This window comes from Cryptomeria japonica, chromosome 5, assembly GCF_030272615.1.
Source record: "Cryptomeria japonica chromosome 5, Sugi_1.0, whole genome shotgun sequence".
Lineage (NCBI taxonomy): Eukaryota > Viridiplantae > Streptophyta > Pinopsida > Cupressales > Cupressaceae > Cryptomeria > Cryptomeria japonica.
In genome coordinates, this window is record NC_081409.1 from 151,862,386 (window position 1) to 151,890,126 (window position 27,741).

General features: G+C 35.2%; 1 protein-coding gene across 1 annotated transcript; it reads right to left on the reverse strand.

Moving 5' to 3' along the window:
• Window positions 1-24,799: 24,799 nt before the first annotated feature.
• LOC131067591 (basic helix-loop-helix protein A) lies at window positions 24,800-26,765 on the reverse strand. The gene is made up of 3 exons (XM_058002664.2): window positions 26,711-26,765; window positions 25,940-26,554; window positions 24,800-25,127 (listed from the first exon to the last, which is right to left on the reverse strand). The coding sequence occupies exons 1-3, from the start codon at window positions 26,735-26,737 to the stop codon at window positions 25,011-25,013; spliced, it is 759 nt and encodes a 252-aa protein (XP_057858647.2). The 5' UTR covers window positions 26,738-26,765; the 3' UTR covers window positions 24,800-25,010.
• Window positions 26,766-27,741: the final 976 nt, after the last annotated feature.

Consider the following 27,741-nt stretch of genomic DNA (forward strand, 5'->3'; position numbering starts at 1 on the left):
TTTCTATTACATTAAACTGTGTATGCATTAAATTCATAAACTTTGATTTCAGAAATAATTTGTATGCTGGAAAGAAATCTGCTGTTAGCTCTTTGTCTAGGTATTCTGGTCCCCCTTATCCTTTGAGGCATGAGAGAGACTCGATCAAAGTCTAGAGCATTTTGATCTATTGGAAAGGGTATTTTCATGGGTGTGGATAATTAAACTGTGTTTTAAATACTTATCTTCATTCACTTCATTATAAATCTGTTTTTCACATCTACTTTCATGGTTATGGGTAGCTGTTAGTTTTCCCTTATTGCTTTCTGGTTAAAAGCATATTCAAAAAATATATATTTTATCCAACGAAGGGAGCTGTACCTTCATATCAAAATTCAGAGAGCATTTGCACTTACGATTGCAAGTGACTCAACTGTTGGTTCTTTTGTTGTCTTTCAATTTAGTCCAATAATTTGTAGCAAGGATATCAACATATATTTTCATGCGAATAAGCATGAATAATTAGTTGTCCTCTTTTGAAAAATAGACATACTACTACATATAGTAATGATCCATAAAAAATTAGGCAATGGGTGAGCTATCCTTTCTAGGTTTGCTCCCCAGACAGTTTATAAGGGCGATAGTCACCCATTATAAATAGTATGATTGAAAAAAAATGGATCAAATATAGAATAACAAATCACTTGGATCTCCAAAAAAGGATGCTAATGAGAAATTTTTTAATTTACTTATGCATATTTACTAGCTTGTACATTTCATAAAAGAAATATTTTACCCTACATTTATAGATAGATAGATGATTTCGCGTTTATCATTGTGATAGTTTGATATCAAGGAATTTGCTTATCAAACATACTATAATCAAGAATATTCCTAATGTTAACATATCCTCCATCAAATACCTATAAAAATTAAATTTGCGATAAATCATGATGTTCTTTCCCTTTATTCCTACTAGTTCACATATGACTTTTTGTAATGCAAATCAATGCACTAATATAGATCATAACAATATAAGTAGTTTGGAAGGGCCACTTGAAGATAGGATTTAATACTGTAAGCAATTCCATTTTATGTATGGATATGTAAGAGCTTAAAAAAAACTTACCTTTTGATTTACCTTGTCATTCTTTAGGCAACAAATTTATCCATTTCAATATGAAAAATAATGAAAATTCTTTCTAGCTTTTAATATTGACCATGAATGGACTTCTCTTTTCTATGACATATAAAATATCTAATATCAAGTTTTTGTCAATCCCTAGCCATGAATACTTATCTGAAGTTCCTATTAAATTATTCACATGCAAGATAATTGCCTAAACTTAAATGGATTTTCCTGTGCTATTATTCGTATTTATACTGCTGTTGATATCACCCAAAAAATAAAAATACCCTAGCTTTAACAGGAGATAATCAAAAGTTTAGGTAGCTTGAGTGATGTTCCAAAAAACTTTCACCTTTTCACTGTATTACTTTCAAACGTTGTATTACTTTTCATTGCAACCCAACGAATTTGCCCATCTATATTATAGCTGTTCTTACTTCCAATGACCATTCCACTAAAAAGTTTTATCTTCTTATGTGGGCGGAGATGACATAAATAGTGTCTATCAATTAATCATAACTAAGGTTTTTCATAATTCGTGAGGACTACAAGGTATTCTACTTTTTATTCTTAAAATATATAGTGGAATTGATGAAAGTATTTTTTGAGGAAAAAATAGATTTTTTTTAGTGCATGATGATAAATATTTTGTAATTAATAATTTTATATTTTATTTAGCTATTAACAAGAAATGTATATTTTATTTATTTAAGATCTTGTTCTAATAAAGGAGGTCAATTAGACTTATTTTGAAATTAATAGAATATTCTAGATAATGTTAATGAGATTTTGGTTTTATATGAGCCAAATTTTATGTATAAGGTTCTTTCCTTAGAAAGGAGTTTTGACGTGTTGAAGGTACTCTATATTTACTTATATAATTTTGATAAATTTGCACAAATAGTTGTTAATAATTAAGTTGATAATATTGAATGGTATCTTCTATAAGAATGTTTAGTTCAAACAAAACAAAAAAAAAGGAAGAAAATCCCCATTTTGATTTTGTTCTTTCTTATATCTTATGTTGATAGTATTATGTTAGTGTCATTTGCAAGAAAAAGAAGCCTGACAAATGGAAAAAAAGTATCTGTATAGATTCTCTACCATTTTTTTGAACCCTATTTATGATTTCAAACAATATTACTACTATGGCTTCAACATACTGTAGGTTGGGTGGCGAGACACTATAGCTGATGGGTGTGGTCTATGCTTGTGTTGTGTTAGCACTTATTAGAATAGATAATCTGCTTTTATAGTTGGCTAGTAAAATTCTTGTGGAAGTAATACACACGGATTATTCAATTTAATACCTTAGACATACATAAGGTTTAAGCCACTACTTAAATATAATGCATATAGGGAAACTATCAAAATAAAAGATATCTCGCTGCAAAGAGTTTAGAACCTGATCATGACGCGAATATGATAAAAAGAGGGAATGATTCATGCATTGTATAGACTCTATACATTCTCAAATTATATGAATAAAAATTCATGGTAAATAAAACTTGGTAAATGTTTTACTTTCATGCGTTGCTTTGAATGGGGCACAAATGACTTCTTCAACACAAAATTCCTGTGTTAAGAGTAGTTGAAATGTTTGAAACACAATGTGTTTATATGTGAAGGGTTATGGCTCATTTTTTACCTCCTCAACCTTTCGTACAAGGACAAGTCTTTTATTTTAAATGAGGAGTATGGAGATTACGACAATATGGAAATGAAAGGTAGAATTTCTTACGAAACTCATGTGTTTTAGACAAGTTTATGTATGATATTTAAAATAATGTATATTTTACTAATTTCAAGATATTATAAAGAAAATTTTATAAGTTGATGATGTAATCATTTAAAAGGTCTTGGGAATTACCAACCAGCTACTTAAAATGAATTTGATTTGGAAAATTTAAAAAACAATTTTGAGAATTATTGTTGATTAGTATAAGTTTATCGATACGGATAAAATATTAAAAGTAAATATTTATCAATATGGATATAATATTAAAAGTTATTTGATTATACATTTTCACTAAAAAGAACATTTTTAGTTGTCAGTTATTTCAAAGAAAAAACTATCTCAAATTTATCCTTATCCAATGTAAAATAATATAAATGGTTGTACACCTGCTTTTCAAACTAGGCTCAAGGTAGGCTCCCAGAGTATACTTACTTGAATGTGGAAGCTTGATTTTACGAGTATTTTGAAATTACTTAATGATATAACATACATGTTGATTGAGCATAAGTAATTTTCCCATCAAGTTCTATAGATCTTCTAGAATAATCTGTAAAAATGATTAGTATAGCCTAATAGGCTTTGATACCATGTTAGAAATTAAAATCTTAGGATACTAATCATTATAAACAAGATATAAAATAAATGAAATATGAAACATACATGCAAAATGCACACATTACACAAGATATACATGGGGAAAACCCTTTCGGGTAAAAAACCCCATAAAGCATCATTTAATTAAAACACTTACAAATATAGTCTATAATAAAATAGACATGAACCTAGGGACACTCCTCCAATACTTCCACATGGCCAATAATACCTCATATGCATAGTGATACAACTCACAATAAAGCTCCAAATTCACACACCTCTCAAATGAGAGAGAACCTCCTTAAATATAGGAGGAAGGGTGACTTCACTAGTCACACCTTTTCAATAATCCCCACTCATAAATAATTAATAATCTAATAGTTACTAGATTATAATTATTTCAAATGAGATATGCTTATAAAGCATATAATATATAAGGTTTTATAACCTTATATTAGAACATTATATATAAATGTTATAAGGATGTGATCCCTAATAACATTATGTTCTAACACATACGAGTAACTAGCATAATTTCTTTTGTCGTTTAAACCCATTAGATTTGTCATTCGGGATGCACCCTCGTATCATACGATAGGTCTGTTAAAAGACTATTTTGTCGTGTGAGAGCCAATAGTATGTTGTTTGGGGTTGTTTTGTCATGCGAAAGCTAATCCTGGCTCGTACGAGGTTCTGCTTCTCTGTGTTTTGTCGTTCAAGAGACAATGAGCATGTTTGAAGGTCTAAATGTGAAATTTTGATTTTGCATTTGACTTAGTTGGATTTGTGTGATGTTTTTCTTCTCTTGTAGGCTCATGTGGAATGTTTTCTGATGCTTCATTGTTGGGTTTTTGCAGGTTCGATTACCTCTTGTGCTGTTTAGATGCGTTTATCCTCCTACTATGGCATTAGTTCGACATTTATCTGAGGTTGAACAGGCTCATATTGACTTGTGCAACTTGACTCATCTATTGAGATTACTTGATATCCGTGTGAACCACAGAATGCTCACGACATTGGTTGAGCGTTTTCATTCAGAGCATAACATGTTTCATCTATTGGTGAGGGAGTTGACTATCACTCCCGAGGATGTATATAGGATCCTCCATATCCCTTTTGTTGGGGATAAGGTGGATTATGATTCAGGGCACCTTCCAGGATTACAGGCAGTGAGGCATGTATTCAGTGATTCTGACATTTTGACTCGTTCCATGAGTTGGGACATACTGATGAGTAGGTATAGCGAGGAGTTTCCTCTAGCATGTGTTCTAGCAGGGTTTATAGGCTATTTTCTGATGCCAGACAGAGGGCATCAGGGCTTCCAGTGCGGATGGGGTCAGATGTTAGAGAGATTGATAGAGACCCCTCAGAGACTTGGCTGGGGTTTGTGTTTATTGGCCCACATGTATCAAGAGATGCATGAGATCATGTATAGAGATGGGTGGAGCATGGTCACTAGTGTATATATTTTGTAGGTGTGGGCTTGGGAGCACCTTCCCGTTTGTCGACCCATAGTAGATGACAATAGAGAGCTTGGGAAGCCAATTATATATAGGTATGCCAGATATATTACACAGCCCCATCTGGGCAAGATAGATTTTTGGAGACGATAGGTAGATGACCTGATAGCCATCGTATGGAGACTGTACAGAGGCTTGGAGCCGTGGGATGATTGGTGAATGGTTCACAAAGACCTTTTTATTACATGCCCACTGATCGGGAGATCCCAGACTCTTATGGAGCGATTCGTCATTTCTCGAGTGATGAGGTAGTATGGACGACCTTAGGGGATCTCGCAAGAGTATACAACTTATGTGCGGTATGCAGATGAGGAGAGACAGGGATGATCTTCGCGGTTATCTTATGCGTTAGCGATGCAGGAGCTGACTGGTTTACATCGCCTGAGGTGGGATTACATGGATGACATAGCGGATGTGGGGGTATTGCCCCAGTATAGAGATTATTTTCAGTAGCATCCATTCCCTCGATTCACAAATCCGGGTGAGTAGGCTCCTCATATTGAGGATGTTGAGGATGATGCCCCCGCACTGACACAGGGACAAGGACACAGGAAGGGACAGGCACAGAGAGCTGAGGCTCCACGACAGACAAGTGGTGATCCTGGTGCTAGCAGTAGCAGGGTTCCAGTTGAGGGTGGACAACAAAGGGGTGAGGGTGGATCCCTAGGAGGAGTAGGAGTGAGATTGGATGGACCATAGAGGAGTGAGCAGCTCCGAGACAGGTCCGTCAGCAACGGGATGAGCAGGGTGGAGCCACAGGTGGAGATGGGGGTGGAGAGCCTACGAGAGAGCAGGGGACAAACGCTGGACGGTCGATGAGGGAACGTCTTGCAGAGCTGTAGTCACAGTTGATAGTGGCTCAGACTTAGTTGGCAGAGCGAGACCGACAGCTTGCCGAGGTGAGGGCCGAGCGGGATTGCCATATCACGTTATTGAGAGCAGAGTCGAGAGTAGAGATAGAGGCTCTATGATAGGAGGTCCTTCTCCAGAGTAGTAGGGCAACTTATTATGTGGTAGCATATAGTGTCGCAGTTCCTGTTGCACAGCAGGTGATACCCTACTCGCAGTATATGGCATGATCAGAGAGAGCGCGGGTGCTTCGTCAGGATCCCGGTCATCAGGCTCCTCCTCCTCCACTAGGCAATGAGGGAGAGGGTGCTAGTTAGATTATTTCTTGTTGTAGCTTGATATTTTTTGTAGACACACCCATTTTTTGTAGCCTATACAATTCTTGCTCCAATGGGAGTTTGTATATGTCATTTGACATTATTTTGTACTCTTAGATTTAACATGATATATATATACGAGATCCGATTGGACTTCATCGTACTTGTGTTGATTCGTTTATGAGATGTCTTTATATGCTTTATTCTATATGTATGCATTTATTTTCAGCATGAATGTATGAATGCAAATGAATATGGATGTCTATTTTTGTTTCTTTTCATATGCACATAAATGAATGAGAATGAGTAATGAGTAATGCAAATGTTTATTTTTCTATGCAATAAGATGAATGCAAATGACTGATAGTGAATGTATGAATCTATATAAGATGCTCATGTATACAGCTAACATCTCAAAACACAAGTACTTGATCGAAGAAATGATGAAAAGAAACCACTTAGTGAAGAAATGATGAAGCTTCCAACTCTCATTCAGAAAATAGGGAGATCATTGTTACCATACCGATATCACTCTAAATTCATAAGATGCAAGATGAAATGCAAAATGATATGCAAAATGCAACCTAAACCTAGTCATTGGACTTTGAAAAGCTTATTTGTCATCATTGAGCATTGGACAATTATAGCAAGCAGAGTAGAGTTCCTTTCTTTTCATGTGCAATAGTAATAATCTTGTCTGCAATGACCCTTTTTTTGTTCATATCCTTGGACAGATTTCGCAGGGACCTAGATTGCACAATAAAGAAATTCCCTCAAAATAGACAAAGAAATGATGAGAACCTCCTTGTAGCATTCAAATAAGCGGAGTCGAGGCATGTGAGGCGATTTCACCTTGATGCAAAGGCTCTTATCACAGACACCCAGCTGATTAGATGTTTTCAGATCATCAGAATCATTCCTACAAGCAGAAAACAAAGAAAATATTATGCCCCCAATTCTTGCTCCTCTTAGTCAAGATAGACTTCCTCGAGTTACTCAGAGGGAATAATAATCGAAAACTAATATAAAAGACAACACACAAAGAAAATTTCCATGCATAGCTCAAACTGTTTAGTGATTGTTTTCCGTTATGTTGTTTTGCTTGTTAACTTAGTGATAAAACTCTTCAGTAGTCAGGAGACAGGTGACTAGCTCCGAGTGGAGGACCAGGTTTCACTAACGTAAGGTTGACACTGCTTAGGACATGTAGTGTGCTTTGTTGATTAACCTAAGACTAGGACATTGATTAGTTTCAAGCCATGAGGGTTCTAATGAACCAGGATGTCACAAAAGTGACTGAAATATGTACAAGCGAAAGCAAAGATGCATGAAAGCGGGAATGCCAACATTGCGTTGATAGATGGAGCACTCGAGTACAAGAGGCGCCTGTTTGCCAGGTTTTCACCTGCTTGGAAGAGATGCATATATTTTTTTTACCAAGGTGCCTGTTTACTAGGTTTTCACCAAGGCATTTTCTCTCTTTTTTCCTTTTTTTCTACTATTTTTCTTTTTCTTTTTTTTTCTTTTTTTGAATTTCTTCAGGACTTTTTCTGATTTTTAGGATTTTTTCAAGACTTTTTCTGATTTTTAGGATTTCTTTAGGACTTTTTCTAATTTTTAGGATTTCTTCAGGACTTTTTCATTGTATAGGCTGCAGGAGTAGAGAAAATTTAAGTGAAGAATTTCTTCAGATGGATGGTGTTGATTGGTTCGCGGAGCTGTTCTCCTTCCGATGTTGAGAGTTGATAGGAACAAGAGCCAAAAGATGCAGTAACGATATAGGGACCCAGCCAGTTGGGTTCAAACTTCCCTTTGTTGTCTCGAAACTGTTGATTTTTAGGATTTTCTCTTAGAACTAGGTCACCAACCTGAAATTATCGATGTCAAACCTTCTTGTTATATCCTCTGGACATTCTCTTTTGATACACTTTGAGATGATCAAACGCCACTTGCCGACGCTCATCCAGCAATTCGAGCTCTTGCAATCTAGATATTCTATATTCTTCATCAGTAATGAGACCTTGCAAAGAAACTCTTAGAGATGGTATTTCCACCTCAATAGGTAATACTGCTTCAGACCCATACACCAAAGAAAAAGGTGTAACCCCAGTAGGTGTTCTGATACTTGTTCTATAAGCCCATAGCGCAGGATTGAGCTGCAGATGCCAATCCTTCCTAGATTTGTTCACTGTTTTGTGCAAGATAGTCAATAGGTTTTTGTTAGATGCCTCTTCTTGTCCATTACCTTGAGGGTAATAAATTGATGACTAGTGTTGTTTTATTTTGAATTTCTCACAAAGTTCATCTAGATCTTTGTTCTTGAACTGTCCTCCATTGTCAGGTATAATGGATGAAGGTATACCATACCTATAGATGATATAATTAAGAATAAAGAGAGCTACTTGTTTGCCGGTTGCTTTGATGAGCGGAACCGCTTCTACCCACTTAGTGAAGTACTCAGTGGTAGTGATAATAAATTTGTGTCCATTAGATGATGCAGGATATATTTGGCCAATTAGATCAAATGCCCACTATTGGAAGGGCCAGTGTGTCACAAAGGGTATGAGATCCCTTGCTGGAGCGTGTATAAGGTGCTCATGCAGCTGACACTTTTCACAAGTTTTGGCAAATTTTATAGCTTCTTTCTCCATGTCTGGCCAGTAGTAGCTAGCCCTTAGTAGTTTTCGTGCTAAAGTTAGACCGTTTGAATGGGATCCACAAACACCTCCATGAACCTCAGATAATGCGCGTTGGGACTCTTTGGTTTCTAGACATCTAAGAAAAGTATTATCTAAACCTCGTCTGAATAGGTCGTTAGCAATGATGACATACCGTGATGCATTTTGGATTAGGTTCCTTTTTTCATTTCAGGAAAGATTAGTAGGGACAACTTGGTCATGCAGGTAAGAGTAAATGTGGCTATAACGAGATGAGTCATGTCCAATAATAGAATAGACCATCTGGGACTCGGGAGAATCATAGACAGGATAATGTAACTCTTCCACTAGAAATTCAAAGCGAAAATTAGACTCTTGTAGCTATGGTATAGATGCCAAAGTGGCCATTGCATCTGCTGCTCTATTTGCTGTTCTGGGGATCTGCTGAAATGATACAAAGGTAAAGTATTTCTTGAGATCATCCACCATTCTCTTATAAGGCATCAATTTCTCATCTCTTGTCTGATATAGATCATTGATTTGGTTGACAATGAGTTGAGAATCTCCATAGATGTGTAATTCAACTATCTTCCACTCGATGGCCAGCTTGATCCTATTTACCAAAGCTTCATATTCTGCAATGTTGTTCGTGCAAGGGAAGAGAATTTTGTAAGCTTTTGGAATTGAGTATTTTTGGGGAGTAATAAAAATCTCGACACCAGAACCATGTTGAGTGAAAGACCCATCAAAGAACATCTTCCATGATTGTTCAGTAAGGTGCATGATTGATTCATCTAGGAATTCTATATGTAGAGGTTGACTGTTTTCAAGTGGAGCCTCAACAGGTTGGTCTGCAATAACCAGTCCTTTGATGGCTTTACGTTCCACATATTTGATATTAAATTCTGTAAGAACCATGAACCATTTAGCTAGTCTTCCTGTAAGTGTTGTTTTACTGAGAAGATATTTGAGCAGATCAATCTTGGCTACCAGCTTAATGGAGTGTGCTAACATATATTGCCTTAATTTTTGTGATGCAAAGACCAATGCTAAGCATTCCTTCTCTATTATAGTGTAGTTCATTTCATATGACACCAATGTTCTACTGATGTAATAGATAGCTCGTTCCCTTTTATTGTCATCCCGTTGTACCAGAAGTGCCCCCAGTGAAGTATCTGTAGCTGATATGAACAGGATCAGTGGCTTACCTTGAATCGGTGACATTAATATGGGTGGATTAGAAAGATATTCTTTGATTTGTTGTAAATGTTGTTCACAATCTTTATCCCAGTTGTATTGAATCCCTTTCCTTAATACCTTCGTAAAGGGTTGAGCTTTGTCGGCTAGCTGAGATATAAAACACCTTATTGATTGAAAATGACCCTAAAAACTTCACATCTGACTGATATTCTTGGGTGGAGGCATTTCCATTATAGCTTGGACCTTTTTAGGGTCAACCTCAATTCTTTTTTTTGAAAGCAATTTTCCTGATGTTATTCCAAATGCACACTTTTTAGGATTTAATCGGAGCTTGAATATTTCCATTCTATCTAGTATGAGGCCTAGCTCTTGAATATGCGTAGATCTCTTCATAGTCTTTACTAGGGTGTCATCAACATAATCTTCCATGCTTTTATGCATCATATCATGGAAGATAGTGGTTACTGCTCTTTGGTAAGTTGCTCCTGCGTTCTTTAGACCAAATGGCATAACATTCCAGCAGAAGGTTCCCCATGCACATGTGAAAGCTGTCTTTTCTTGATCTTCAGGTGCTATCTTGATCTGATTGTAACCAGAGAATCCATCCATTAACGAATACATCTCATATCCAGTAGTCATATCTACTATCATGTCAATGTTGGGCAATGGAAAATCATCTTTCGGACATGCTTTGTTGAGATCCCTGAAGTCTGTGCAAACTCTAATAGATTTGTCTGCCTTTGATATAGGTACTATATTTGATATCCATTATGCGTAGTCTATAGCTCTGATAAATCCAGCTTTCAACAATTTTTCTAGTTCAACTTTGACTAGCAGTGCCACATGAGGATGCATCTTACAAAGTTTTTGCTTGACTGGTTTAACTCCTGGTGTAATAGAGAGATGATGCATGATGAGATCAGGATTGAGTCCTGGCATATCTGAATATGTCCATGCAAAGTTGATCTCCTTTTCTACAAAAAGGTTGCTAAAATCTTTTAACTCTTTTGCTGATAGTGATTGAGCTAAATGAATGATGTGTGGTGTCTCTTGACTTGGCAGTATATCAAGTATCTCACCTTCAGGCGCCTCAGAGAGGTTTTCACCTTTAGGTACGTCCTTTATTTTATCTTTTTTAGATTCTGACACCGCCACAACGTGGTTTTTGCCACCAGATCTTTTATTTTTATTTTTCTTGTTTTTTTGACCAAGATACTTGATATCCGCTTCAATCATGTTTTCATTCTGTTCACTGGTAGAAGAGTACATGGGTTCAACGACATTGAGATAATATGCTAATGTATAGTCAATGGCAAAAGTAGGTACATTCAAGGGTTGGTTATAAAGAGTACAATCAATAAGTTTCGGATGCATTAAGGATAAGGTTGGAACAAGCTCAAGGGAGTTCACGGTACTATCATCATGGCTTCGGACTGACCAGTCGAGTTCCAGAAGACTACCTTGCATATGTGCCTCGAGACCAGGAAGAGTTACGACACGATTATCAAAATTCATGTTAGTATTTATTGGACCTAATCCAACTGACCTACTTCTAGCGTCATTGCCTACTTCAGACTAGACTACATACCACGGTGTGACAGTAGACAGTATCTCATCATTCATGACAGAGTGGTCATAATGCACTGTTGAATAGTTGTTGTTATAAATAGAGGTCCTGTCTGAGTCATCAGAGTCATAGGATGAAGTTGCTGACTCATCTTCAAGTGGCTTAGTAAAGGTATATATAGTATCAACTCCCACATCTTTGATGCTGCAAGTTCCTTCGTGATTTGGTTCATTGATTGCTTGTATTTGACACACTTGTGGACATGACTTTGATGGTTCTATTAATCCCTGTCATCTGTTCCATTCAACTTCTTCTGGACTGATGACTGGTTCTATTTCTGTAGCTTCTAATTCTTCTTTTGTAGTTCCATACCTAATTTGTCCTATCTCATTAGGAGGGTTGGTGGGTGAAGAAATAACTTGTGTCCTTTCTTCCTCCAGCTGTCGTTCATAGTCTTCTTGTCTTCTTAGTTTGATTTTTTCTATTTCTTTTTGCATTTTTAGGCATATCAGCTCTTGTGCATCATCTATGATATCAATGGATTCTTTAGGGGTTTCTATAGTAGATGTATCTGACAGATGGTCAGGACCCCATTCATACTCATTTGAGTCAGTTTCTGAATCATCTACTTGTTGTCTACGAGTATATGTGACTGAAATGTTCAGCGATGCAAATGATTCTCTGATTCTGTATACTTCATCTCTCATATCCTTTGGACTTCTACTTCCTATGGTATTATAGTTGATATAACTGGAACTTGATTACCATCTGTTTCCTCTCTCTGGGTGGGCAATTCTTTTTGTTCATCGTCACACTCTTCCTGAGTTTATTGAGTATTAATTTCTTGTGTTGTTAAAGGTAGTACCTTTTTCTTCCACTTACGTTGATGGTGGGACATGTGCTTCTGATCTGATTGCTTTCTTGGATCATATCCCAGTCTAGCTTTATCATTGACAGACTTAGTTTGTAATTGAATAGGTTCAACAATACCTTTTTGACGTTTGCCTAGAGGACCAGTACCTGAATATCCCATGCGTTGAAGCATCTTATAGCCTGGACCATATTGTGTCGGAGAAATATCACAATGTCGTATTTCTTTATTTGCACTGTCTTCTTTGAAAAGTGACTTGAGAACATCATCCTCTTCTATTTCACTTGCAAGAGAAGTAGAGGACTGTATAAATAGACCATCATACATGACTTTTGGAGTTGAAGTTTGTGGCTTCATAGCCTCTGATGGTTTTCCCGACTGTCTTGGTGATGGAGGAAGAGACATTAGTGAGAGTATAGGCTCTATTTTGTAGCCATCTATGCCAGTGTTTGTGATTTTCAATTTCTTTTGTAAATCGTTCAGCAAAGATTCTGAACTTTCAGTTGTGGAGGCCGCTCTATTATGAGGAACAAAAGCATCAACACTCTGTGTTAATGCATTGCAGGTATAACTTGTATCGGCAGGAATATTGACTTCAACTCCATTATAAGGAAACTTCAGGCATTGATGATACGTAGATGGTACTGATTTCATTTCATGAATCCATGGCCTACCTAGTAAGATGTTGTATGAAAGATGAAGATCCAGGACTTGAAAAATGACATCTCTTTCTATAGGTCCTACCCTGATCGGTAATCGCACCAAACCCTTAGAGGTTCTTTCTTCTTCACCATAAGCCTTGATTGTTATTTTCTTTGTTGGATCAATAACATTTTCAGAAAATCCCAGCTGTGTCAGTAGATTGTATGTACATATATTCAACCCAGTGCCTCCATCTACCAAAACATGTTTAACTCGGTGTTTATGGATCATGGCTTTGATGTGTAATGGCTGGTTATGTGGGTGACTCAATGAGTTATCATCTTCTTAAGAGAAAGTGAGATAATGAGGTGAGGTCAGGTGACCCACCATAGATTGAAACCTATCTACGTCTAAATCTTTAGGGACACTGGTGGTAAGTAGAGCCTTGTCCAGGACCTCTCTATGAGCAGAAGAAATCTTAAGCAGTTCCAAAATGGAGATTTGAGCATTGGTTCTCTTCAATTGTTTGACAATACTATAAGCAGGAGAAGGTGATGAAGCCAATTGTTTTGATTTGGCCATGATTGTGTTTGTTTGTCTATTTGGTAGATATGATGTTGTTTGATCGAAAGTTGAGGAACTAGCTCCTGGGAGAGTAATCTTCCTTTGAGCACGAGTCATGACATTAGCAATTTGTGTTTGATTTTGGTGATCTGAGACTATGATCACATTGCAATATTTAGGTTGAACAAATTCAATCATGTTGATCTCATTATCATTGTTAGTGTAAGTATAATTGACTCTAGCTCCTCCCTTGGATTTTGAGGAATCTCCTTGTTCATAAGTGGGTAAGGGATCTTTAAAGGCCTTATGATGAGCATTAGTCGCGTGATTTCCAAAAACAATCTTGCCTACATCAATAAGATATTGGATTTCATGTCGGAGTTTCATGCAGTTGTTTATGTTATGTCCCTTGTTTCGATGGTAGTCACAGTATTCGTTTTCTCTCCACCATTTGGGTCTAATTTCTGGGTCATATGGTCTAGAATTGTCTAGCAATGTTACCAGATTATTTGCCAATAAGGTTTTAAAAGAAAATTCATATGATTCATCTAGAGGAGTAAAATCACGCTTAGGCTTTGAACGCCAATGTTTTTCTTTAAAGCATTCTCTTGTTTTCTTTGGGCGATTCTCTGTTGTAGTTTCAGCTGCCTTGAGTGCTTGCGTGCCACTGGCCAAGTTAAATATTGTGGATTTTGTTTTTGCTTGGATAGTATCTACCACTCCATCATTAATGATGTTCTTGTTGCTATCTTTGCCGTATTTCCAGTACTTGCTATTTTCTTTAGAGCTAGAACCTTGCGATGTTTCTTTCCAAAGCGATATATCTCACTTTTTGATAAGAACGTCTTCCATTCTGAGGGTGTTATCTACCATTTTGTTGAATGAAGGGTGTACTTGCATCTGGACACTATACTTCAATTCAAGGACTAAGTTGTTGACAAAGATATCCATTTTCTCAAGATCTGGGATAGTCCGTGAATATCTAGAGAACATTTTTCTCCATCGTTGGAGGAAGGTGAGAAAGGGTTCTCCTGTCTTTTGTCTGGTATTGCAAAGCTCTATCATAGTGATTGGGTGATGAATGTTGTATGAGTATTGTTGTAAAAATAGTTGGATTAGTTCTTCAAACGTTTTATCGCTTTGGGTAGGCTTGCAAACCATTCCATTGCTTGACCCCCTAAACTCCTTGGGAAAAAGCGCATGAGGTAAGTTTGATCGTGCATGAAATCCATACAAGCGGCACAAAAATCTCTGACATGATCTTGAGGATCTGAGGTATCATCATATTTTTCAAATTTTGGGATCTCAACTCGTGAAGGAAATGGAGACATGTAAAGGTTTTTGTCAAATGGGAATGGGCATATTGTGTCTAGAGAATATTGTTTTGGTGTTTTATCTTTGTCTTCTATTCTTGTGACCGCAGTTTGTAATGCTTGCATTTGTTTGCTTATTTTTCCCTATGGTGTCTCTTCCTCTTTAGCGATGAGGGCCTCCACATTATAACTAGTAGGGAGTTTGGTGCCTTACTTTGCTAATTCTAGAAAATAGTCTTCTTTTTCCCTAGCCATGATGACCTTCATCATTTTTCAAAATTGTTTACCATTCTGACATCTATGTACTTCGGCTTCAAGAGGTTCAGGAAGCTCAGATTCCGTCGATGAGGAATCACTGTCAGTGGCATGGTTGCTAAAATCATCGCGAGTGTCTCATTTATTAGCTTCTCTTTCTTGTCTTTCCGCAGACATGGTGGGAGATAGGGGCTGACCAAAGATTGGTATGTCGTAAACTGGTATCTATGACGAGGATGGTTTATTGTAAAAGGGGTTTTCCACAAAGAATAGATTGTCTTTTGACATAGAGGGTGTTTCTTTTTCTTTGTCTCTTTTGTTGCGAGAATTTCTGGTTTGAATAGGCATTTGTAACCGACAGAACTGAGAGCCAAATGTTTTGCAAAAGTCAAGATCAAATTGTAGCTAGTAGTTCGTTTAATGTAGTGATTGAGAGAAGTAACTAAGATCTGGTCTAGTTTCAGGAATGATCTATCCTGTGTAAGGCATTATCTAAGTTAACTTAGGTTTGATAAGATATTTGTTTGAACTAGCTTAAAGATGATCGACAAAACTGTGCAACACAATGACAAAGGTACACTATCAAGGTTGTTTATGCTCAGGAGGATGATAACCAGTTTTAGGTTCACTGTAAACTATTTTGGATAGGTTTGACTGTTCTGGATTGGCAAAATCAGAGCCCTGTACGATAGAATTTCTGAAACCGTAGGACAGTATAACAGGTTCAGGACGACGAGAGTTCTATTTCATACGAGTTGCTGTCTAGTATCATACGACAAATGGGTAGGTCCCGAACAACAAATAATTCTGAGCAATTATGTTTCAGACGACACAGGATTTAGCTTAAAATGACAAACTGCTGGGTTTCATATGACAGAGAATTGAGCTTTGAACAATAATTTAGTAGACTCGTACGACATAGAATATGGTGCAGGACGAAAAATGACCAGGCTCGTATGACTGTTAATAGGACAGAGACAAAAATTTTGAGTTTTTTAATAGCTGGGTCTGACAATTGAGTATGACCAATTCTGAGATGGACTGATTTTTGATTCGGATAGACTAGTTCATAACATAGACAATGTTTTGATCACTGAGTTGTTGATTTGTTTTATCCAGTTTTAGTATTCTAGTTTTAGTTTGAGGGATGAAAACACAGAAAACACACAGTATGAATAGTAACTCCAATCACAACATGCAAACCCTATGGAAGTTGGCTTAGAGAAGAAAACCTTTGCTTACTGACTTAGGTACACACCCAATAGCTAATCAGAATACGGCCATTGAGTCTCATGCAATGGATTCTCAACGCCGTATTAGCCGACTCCAAACGCTAATGGGGGCATGATATGGCAAGTGTCTTGGGAGAGTTACTATCTCTCTTGCACAAAGATTATCAACCTTTTGGAGGTGAATCAGGTAGCTTCTATTTTTAATTCGATCTAGTAAGGGTTCCGTTCGACGTGTCGAGGTATAAACTCAATTAAGAGGTCTCCCAGCCTTGAAAACCAAGGTTCAATATACCCGAAGGTACTAAGGAGAGCTATTCTTGAGCACTGCCGTTGACTTGATTTTCATCAAATAACGTTTATTTTATAGTGGGTTGGAGTACTTGGCGTTTAGCCGTTCCCACTTAGGTCATTCCCCTCACACCGATCATAATGACTTTAAGAGTTTTTCAACCCCTCGGGAGGGTAGGCCTGCTAAAGATGTACAAATGTCAACCAAAGAAAAAGCCTCAAGGGTCTAGATTTCTGATTGTCTTAGAAAGACAAGAGCATGCTCTCCTACCTCTCATAATTTTCCAAAAAAGCACAAAAGATAGATTTGTTCATTACCCAGATAGCAAGTTAGGTGCCTAGAAAAATTAAAGAATACACGATGTTTGATTGATTTCTCTTTTAGGGAACTTGCAAAAACAACATATCAGTAGTCATGTTGTTTTTATTCTTTGATAGGCATATGTTTGATTGATAAATTATTTGACAAGCATCCTGCAAGAAACTGGTTAGGCTGTGAAAATCTCAGGCAGACAAAAGACAATTCAGGGTCAGCGTTAGCATAATCAAAATTTAATTCAAGCAAAAACCCTGAAAAGTAATTTGTTTTTAATCTATCAGAAAACCAAATTGTACGACAATCCTCATAAAATAGAATGACATAAAACTTTTATCGTACGAGTCAGAAATCAATACAAAATGACAGAAGATATCATAAGCAGTATGTCGTACGAGTCATAAATCAATAGAGAACGAAAAAAGATAACAGAAACAGTATGTCGTACGATTCCATATTTTGATTCATACGAAAATTGATAGGATATAATATTGTGTCATACGATAAACCGCAGGCTTCAATATAATGTCGTACGATGTAGTGAAACTGCTCGTATGATATTTCGCAGAGATTGTATGGACGAAACCTGTAGGATAAAAAGAATGATTTTGAGGCCAAAAAAGTAGTTTTTTGCCCCACAGTGGGCGCCAAAAAATGTGTGTGTGAAAAGTGGACCTGTATCTGTAAGCACAACACTTCAATCAAGTCATTACATGCATGGTTAGAAAGATATAATCAATGAATAATAAAACCATAACAAATCGACCCATTGCCTTCTAAAAGATGCGAGTATAAGATTGCTCTCAGATTATTAGCAATACTAGTTACTAGACTACACCAAGACGAAGGATTTAATCTATATGAGCATGATATTAAGCTAGATGAAGGCAAGATTAATCTAACATGATTTTTGCAATATTAAGCTAAATGATTTAATCAATATGAAATAATTAATATGCAATATTCTCAATGAATCTAGAGCAAAAATAGAATAATAACAATATATTCTCCAGCCTCTCTTTGAATGAGATATGAGCCTGAATTTATAGAATTAAAGAATTAATTATGTGCTCAAGATTTATTTAATTGCCTTTGGTTAGGACCTTGGTGACGTTGTCGAGATTAGGGGCTCATGGTTTAGATGACCATTTTTAGGGTATTACACCAACTTGAATAAGTTTTTAAAGGCATTCTTTGAATATCATGTCCCTAACTCCATTCAAGTGAAAATTCTTGGTCTCATGAAAAAAATTAAGATTTAACAAAATCTATTGTATCTCTTTTCCTTATTACTCTAAGTATGCATCATCTATAAATTCCTCATTATAGATTTTTATTTTTTAATTGAAAACCATTCTTAAATATTTTCCTAATGAGTACAAAATTTCTTGTGACATTCTTATTTTTTTTTATGCTTGTTATGCCTATTTCCAAACATATTACCATCCTTCTTATTGAAGGTCTTCAACTTCTTTTTACTAGAATTATTCTTCCAACACATATAGTCTCAATTGATTTATCAAACATATATTTAATAAGGGTGCACCTCTTAATTTCTCTACAATGTTCCCCTTTCTACGAAAAAATAAAAATCTTTGAAATACCTTTACTTCACATCCCTTGCATTCTTTCATAGACTCCTTGAACCACTGCTTAGCCTGGTATAATTATCCTTGGGTCCATCTCTTCTTAGGAGAGATGCTTCACACTCATCATGAATGTTCTTATAGTTGTCAAATCTTTGGAACCTATTTGATATTATGGAAATGATATTTAAACTCCTAATAGCCTTATCTATCTTGTATTTGTTCCATTTTTTTTCATTTATTATTTTCCCTCTTGAGAAGAAACAAAAGTTCTTGAAGAAGGAATTTCTATGCATTCATATATTGGATTTTTGTATTTCATTTGTAGGATTCACTTTTCCTCTTCACTCCACCAATAACCTATAATCTTGTCAATATTTCATATTTTTCTTACAAATATTCTTTCATATTTTCATAGTTGACCATAAGAATTTTTGAATGAATCTCTAAATAGAATTTCACTTACTTCAACCTCTAGTTCCCTTCTTGAAATATCTAGTTATTTATGTCTAAGCCTACCATTATATAATTATAGGATCTTCCCATTGTTTCATCTTACAAACAATAAAACTCTACAATTATATAAATTAGATAAACAATGAAAATAGATGATTAATAAAAATAAACACACACTTTTCTTTGTATCACTTGTCTACAAGTGAAAGACAAGCTTTGATATCACTTTCTTGAAGGAGAGTTGGGCTCTAATACTAGTCGAACTTAAAACCTTTATGTTATAATATAAGAGTTGCATCAACAATGGATATCTAAAATATCTATTCTTTTGCATCTCAACAATATTATGATAATAGTTAATTGAATTATAATACTATAAATAATTAAATTAATCACATAAATCAAATATTCAACTAGAGAAACTAAAATGGTTTAAAATGTCAAGTATTAAACTACATGCATCTAGTAAAAGGTAGCCATCCACCTAGAACATAGATTTCATGGCCCCAAGGAAGTGAGTAACCCACCAATCACAAGTCGATGGTCACTATTATAGGTAGGACACTATATAAATAGAGGGAGAAAATTCTATGGAAAATAATAGCTACCCATCAAAGACAATAATCTAACACTTTGAGATTGGACAAACCTATCTCCCTTTCTTATACCTCTACTATTCCAAACTTCCAACCACTACCACATGTCTAAATATGGATTCCATCAAGTGTGAATATGATGGTTTATTTCACACATGCCATGTGATGCTTGAAATATCACCTAGTTTTCATAGAGTCAATATAAAAATAACTACTCATTATCCAACCTCCAACATAGTTAAAAGTAATAGGAATCAATTAAAAATAATGATTCCAATAAGATAATATTGTTCTTGTGATCTTCATCAACACACGTAGAATGTTGTTACTTACATTTTTGCTTGTTGAGCTAGTATTTTATTGTAATATAAAACATTTTAGTGGGTAAGTGCACCAAGATGGTGAACAAAAAGGGGGGTATAAGTGGCCACTTTTTTTTTTTGAAAACAGGTAAACTTGAACTTCAAAGAGATATTTGAAGGTCATGCACTCAAAACTAGGAGTTGAGAAAAGAATAAGAACTGTAGTACTCTAAATCTAGTTTCTAAACTACTAAATTTTTTTAAAATTGGATACGATTAAGAGGGTCAAACCTCTCGCGCACGAAAAACTATTCCTGATTTAAAAACAAACAAACATAGCATAGTTGTTTTCATCTGCTGCACAAAATATATATTTTAGATTTAGTATTTTGAAAAACCCTTTGGTAGGATGATAGGTAAGAATGAGATCTAGAATTTGTGTATTTTTTGTAACTTTTTGTTGAGTATTTTTTTTTAATGAATTTTTGAAGTGATTGCATCCTGAAAAATTTGGTACTTGTTCGTGCGCTGGGCATAACTTGCATCAAAATAATCGAAAATGCAAACTTCTTTTTTTAAAAGTGTATAGAAGCTAGTGCAAAACAATAATATGTAATTTATTTTGAATTTGGTCAAGTATATCAAAAGTTATTAAAAAAATGGTAGACATATGTCTATGAAGACTACTAAGGCACTGGTAAAGAAAATCGAAGTTTACTATGCTAATGTTGTCCAAAAATAGAAAAAAATATATGGTCAGAAAACTAAGAAGATGTGTGAGATTATGGTGGTAAGTTTAGAGATACCCACTTGATAATTTGTAAACCTGATGATGATGAAGTCAATAAATCATGTTGGAAGATGAAAAAACGTGTAAAGGGACAAAAATGGGGGGGGGAAATGGGCTTGCAAGCCTTAGGGTCTTTTTCCAACCCTCTTACCAAGCCAAAACCCACATAGGTTTTGAAAAACAAAAAGTACTATTCATAGTTCTACTTAACCCGTACGAGATTTGTAGAACTAAAACCATTATTCACAGTTCTACATAACCTGTACGAGTTATGTAGAACTAAAACCATTATTTTATGTTTCACAAAACCCGTATGGGTTATGAAGACATAATAATGTATGCTTGTAAACTTAGAATTTACTACACACACACACACACACATATATATATATATGTTTGTATACATGCATGTCTCTCTTCTTTTCCTATCTCTCTCGTCTTCCTTCCCCCATCACCATCTCTGTCTATTCTGAGCCCTAATTATCCTCCTTTATTTCTATCTCCCCTCTCTCCCCCTCACAATTCTGTCTCTGTTGAGTCTCTCACCCTTTTATCCTTCTCTCTCTCTCCCTCTCTCTCATTATCCTATCCTATTCTCACCTTCTCCCCCTTCTCTCTCTTTCTCTCCCCCTCCCCCTCCCTCTCCCCCTCTCCTTCCCCCTCTCGTTATCTTATCCTATTCTCTCTTTCCCCCTCCCCCCCTCTCTCTCTCTCCTAGTTTCCCCATCTCTGCCCTCCCTCTCCCTCTCTCTCAATCTCCTCTCTTTCTCCCCCTCTCTCTCCCTCCCCCTCTCCTTATCTCTCTCTCTCTCTCTCCTTATCCTATTCTATCCCTCTCTTCCTACCCCCTACTCTCTCTCTCTCTCTCTCTCTCTCTCTCTCTCTCTCTCTCTCTCTCTCTCTCTCTCTCTCTCTCTCTCTCTCTCTCTCTTCCTCTCCCTATCTTAATCTCTCTCTCTCTCTCTCTCTCTCTCTCTCTCTCTCTCTCTCTCTCTCTCCACTTCGTATTTGGTTCATAGTTCTACATAACCCATATGGGTTCTTACCCCCTCTCCCCCTATCTGTCTCTGTCTCTCCAGTATCCATCTCTCCCTCTTCCCCCCCCCTCTCTCTCTTAATCCTATTCTCACCCTCTCTCCCTTCTCTTTCTTTCCCTCTCCACCTCTCTATCTCTCTCCCTCTATCTCTCTCCCCACTTCTTATTTGGTTCCTAGTTATACATAACCCATACGAGTTATGCAGAACTAAGGCCAAAACTTCCTCAAAACCCGTACGAGTTTCTAAAAAATATAATGTTTTGATTTTTTATTATAAAATATAATGTTCCTCAAAACCCGTACTGGTTTTGAGGAACTTTTTTTAAAAATTGTTTTTGGCTAAGCTTGGTGTTACCAAGCCTAGCACGTTTTTGAATTTCCAGAACACACACAGGTTATGAATTTTTTTTTTTTTTTTGCATGTTCCTCAAAACCCATATTGGTTTTGAGGAACTTTTTTTTTTAATTGTTTTTGGCTAAGCTTGGTGTTACCAAGCCTAGCATGTTTTTGAATTTCTAGAACACACACAGGTTATGAAAAATTTCATTTTTTTTGCATGTGGCCACTTTTTTGTCCACCATCTTGGTGCACTTACCCTAGTGTCACTACTTGATTGACCTCCATGTTTTCAATTTTTGCAAAGGAAACTAATAATTAAGAGTAGAGCCGCAGCTAAACTGGCTCCAAAACTGCACGAAAAGTCAATAACACGAAAATTGTCAAAAAATACAAATCGTTGACTGTGATCAACAGAATTAGCTGCGGCTTTGATTTTTTGAATTTTTTTGAAAAAGTCAATAACATGAATTTTATAACCCATTTTTGGAGTTAGTTTGGCCACGTCCGAGTAGAGATGTGGTACAAAGAGGGGAGTACCGTTCCATCACAAACATCCACATGAAGAAACATAGATTGAGATTAAATACTGTATAGGGTGATATATGAGTTAGTTCATTAATGAGAAATTACAAAGGAAGTTTAGTACCGAAAGGGTACAAAATATTAATATACAAATTATGAGGAGAAATTTTATCCTAAAACTAAATGAAATATAATAAGAATGGTTTTATCTCTTGTTGCACAATAAAATTAAAAGGTATTTAAAATAGACATTAAAATAAATTTTTCTTATGATTATTTGCAAGAGGTTATCTATATGTTATATCATCATTATAGAGTTAATTGTAGACCTTAGGTTTAACCTAGGAAAACCTTATCAACCCAACACCATTTTTCCTCTTTTGTGTGTGTAGGTTTTAGGTTTAGCAGAGAAGGATTATAGATTAAAAAAATGCAGACTGAGACAAAGAAATTCAGATTTTGAAGAAGCAAGAAACCCTGGGCAGTCACAATTGTCAAATAGTGTAAGACACTTTTCCAAGAAAATTTCAAGGAGATGTTCTGAGTGACATCCTGATCCCAAATATATTTTAAATATCCGCATTAGACACCTTCAAGACTAGGACACCTATTGACATAGTCCAACACTTTTAGGCTAAAATTGTAGACATAGCTTCCTCATTGATTCCCATTTTCAAATCTATACCTACAGTCTGCATATCTAATTTGTAGCTTACTATTTATGTTGATTACTTAATTTTACATCATTATCCATAGTTCTTGTATTTCACCATTCTATCTTATCAAATCAAATTATAAGAAAAATAATAAATTGATCATTGTTCCCAACCCTTTCAATAGGTTTGAAGTTGGGCCTATTGATTATTCTTGAATGCATTGTTAAGGTAAATGCATTTGGTTCCTAGTTTATATTATTAGACTAGTGAATCCCATTTACCCACTTCTACACTATGCTTCTACAATTAAATGTGATATAATAAGAATGGGTTTAGCTATTATTGCACAATAAATTTTAGGTATATCAAATAGATGTTAAAATTATTTTCCCAAAGGTTTAGTAAACAACCTCTATGACTTGACTAGATCTTTGTATGGTATGAATTGATTGGTGATATAAAGTATACTTAATAATTATTTTACATATATTCTAGTAATGTTTTAGTTTTTATGTATAAGATACATTAATATATTAAAAAGAATTTGACCAATTTATATAACTATTTATTGGGAAAAATTTAATAAATAAATGAGAATTATAGATGAATGATTATCAAGTAGTTATCACACCAATAACTTAAATCATAGTTGACAAATAATTATTGTCTAAATAAAGAGTGAAGTGTAATGACATGAATGTGTTAACAAAACCTTTTACTTTAAATTTGATAATCATTTTACACATCAAAATAATAATATTTAATAATAAACATAATATTTCTAAATAAAATCAAAATAACTCATAAACAATTTTATGATAATAAAATGATTGACAATTAATTCTAACTTTAGAGAAATATATTTGAAATATTCAAACTGTTCCTCACTCTAATGAAAGAGAAATAGGAATTGAAAGAAAATTTGTTTTTTTTCTTTTAAAGAAAACCCTAATAAACTGATGACTTGTGACCTGCCCTTTCAATACGGCTAAGCTTTTGGAGTCATTATGAGAGAAGACTTTCTGTAAAAAGGAAGCTTCTAATATGAAATGGTCAAGTAAATAAAACACCGATCTTGACTTAAATGGGGAAACTGTTTCTCTTGTGCGACAAGATGATAACAAAATAAGCCATTACAACCATTCTGCAGCTTAAAGGATCTATGTCCAAACCAGAATTTAGTAATATATTTAGTTCAACTGTAGGTCATTAATTTTTTTTTATGAATAGGTCTTTTTTATTAATTAAAAATATTAAAGTACATATTCAAATCAAAAAAAGTGAAGGAATACAAGATCATCTGGGAAGAGTCTCAGGATCAACAGCAAGAAATAAACAAGCTATAGTAAATAAAACGCTTGTTGTTTGATTGATTCAATTTCGATTGCTGAAGAATTCTGAAAATACTAGGCATGCAATTAAATTAAATTTGACTGAAAAAAAAATAACAGAGAAACACACAAACATTAAATGGCTAACGATTGGAACTGATGATCTCCTTAACTGATTTTTATTTACAGGAAAAATATTTGGACAAGTCCAGGATAATTCATAGTAATTAGTGGAAACATATTTATTTATGGAGCTTGCTACTAAGCGGCAGTAACTTGTGGTGTTGGTTTTAGTCCAGATGAGGAAATTACAATTATTATTAACAAACTGTAATACTATTAACTGCTATGGTATGGATATAGTCAATTTTGATGGAAAATTGCTTCCAGCTCCTGATTCCTCCTCTCCAGTAGTTCTACTCGCTGCTTCAAATGATTGACATAATCTATCGTATGCAGGAGCACTGTAGATTTGCTCTTCTGCACAACATGCAAAATAACAGTTGTTTTAGTTGGTATAAGATTTTTATAGTTTACGTAGTAAAATATTATGAATGTTATTGAATTCATTCTATATGTTTTTCTTCAATGTTTTCGCTCACAGTCAAGATCTATCGTCATTATTCTCTTCCTATGATGGATTATTGAGTGTGATTCTAATCATTGAATCACCATCATTATCTTCTTCTTGAAGATGGATCATAGACTGATTCAAAACGTCTAAAGAAAACATAATTGATCACTGAATCATTTATCCTCTTCTTGATGATGGATCATTGAGTGTGATCTGAAACGTTTAAGGAAAACATAATAGATCACTGAACCATCATCGTTATTTTCTTATTGATGATGGATCATGCAGTGTGATCTGAAATGTCTAAGGAAAAATAATAGATCACTGAATCATCATCATTTTCTTCTTGATGATGGATAATTGAACGTGATCCAAAACTTTGAAGAAAAAAGCAATAGATCGCTGAATTATCATCATTATCCTCTTCTTGATGATATGAATCATAAAATATGTTCTGAAACCTCAAAGAAAAAATAATAAATTCACTGAATCATCCTTATTTTATCATTATCCTCTTTTTGATGATATGAAAAAAACAATAGATTCACTGAATCCTTGTTTTTGCCTTCTTAACAATAGATCATTAAGTGTGATTCACAACGTGGAAAGAAAAAACAATAAATCAATGATCCGAAATGTCAAAGATAAAAATATCAACTCTTTTAATTAACCTATTATAACCATAACATTGAGATTGAAAAGAATTAGAAAAGAATACCTTGGGACACTTTGGTAGAAGTGCATAGAGGGCAGAAATTGTATCATTTATCTCTCCTCTCCGCTTACGTTCCGCTATCACATGATGAATGGCCAGCTTGTCGTAAATTTCATGGTTAATACTTATTCCAGATTTTTCACTCTTGCTGGTATTTAATAAATTGATTTTATGATCGTTCAGGCAATTCAAGAAACGCATGCAACGCTTATGTAAGGACTGGGATTTTCTGGGCTGCTGGGGGCCCAAAGGAGGCCTATAATTCTTCCATTCTAGAAAAGCACTCGGACTATTCAGGGATGGAATGGCTGAATTCAAGAACTGTTTTGGCTCTAAAAAGGAGTTGGAAGAGGGAATCTGAGATTCATTGTAAGATGACTCAGTGAAAGATTCTTGTGGTACCTGGTTATCTGAAGAAGTGGGGGTTTGAGAGGAGTGGAAATGGAATTCAGGCCACAAAGAAGTAAAATTGTTATCAATGGTGTCTAATTCTACAGTGGTATTATCTGATAACAGATTGGAACTAGATGGCGAGGACAATAAGAAATGTAAATCTTGATATTCTGGAGAGACACAATAAGTGGTATTATCCAAATAATTTTCATATCCTGTCTGCACCTGCAATTGAATATACAAATCCATTTTGAACAGATTTCATTAGACTAAATAATATCGTTGCTTTCTTATTATGGTGTCCAAATCTCCACAACAGGAAGAAGAAAAAAACCACAAAATAAAATCTTAAGAAAACATATCTAACAAAGATAGACTTACAGAACTGATATCCAGATTTTGCTCCATGAATGGTAAGCGTGACAGTGTTTTTTTCTTGGATCGTGAGCTGTGATTGAATTGGGGTGTGTTGAATTGATAAATATAATTACTGCTGTTTGCCACAGTCAATGAGCAACGTGCAAAAATGAATAGGGTCTCTAAACTTATCAATCAATGTCACCATCAGTGCGACTTCTTGCATTGTTTCGCGTGATGTTTTGCCTTGATTGCTCGGTGCACTGTAAAACTAAAGTTTTGAACGTGCCAAATTATCTTTACTAGATTTGCGTTTGAAAAAATCATTCAGAGAAAGCAGCCTTTATATTTGCCGTTCACCAAAGGCAATGTAACAATTTTCAATTTTTTCAAAATTTACATTGGTTGAGTAGAATTGGTGAGGATAATGGTAATTTTTAATTATATCATTCATTAAGGTTCAAACTTCCAAAAGCATGATATAAGAAATGAGGTCACCATCATGTTCCTACCAAGTTTGTTAGAATGCATGTCTTTTAGTCCTTTGCTCTTAGCCAAAAACATCAACATAGACTTGACTTTCTATATGAGATAGCAAAATGTATTGGTGGAATTTTAGGTTAGTAAGAGACGTAAACTAGTTAAAACCATGTGCTAGAGTAATGTATTTAAGATATCTATGCATTGGGACAATTATGCATTAGATCAATCATCAGCACATGCAACTTTTAAAAAATTGAAGAACTTTGCCTTCCAAATAGAAAGAGAAAGTGAAAAGCATACATGAACATAAAATAGCATTTGTAAATAAATAATATAAAGAAATATAGGTCATAGGGAACAACAAAATGCATGACTTTATTTGTTGCTCAGGTTGTTGGAATCAATGAACATTGAGAGGGGGACGGATAGGGGGAGGAGGGGAGAGGGTGGAGGGTGAATCAGTGCTCCACAATACTAAACATTCATTAACTGATTCTTAATTCTCTTGAAGCAATTGAATGAAAAATAGATGCAAAACATAAAGCAAACAATCACTAACACCATAACACTAG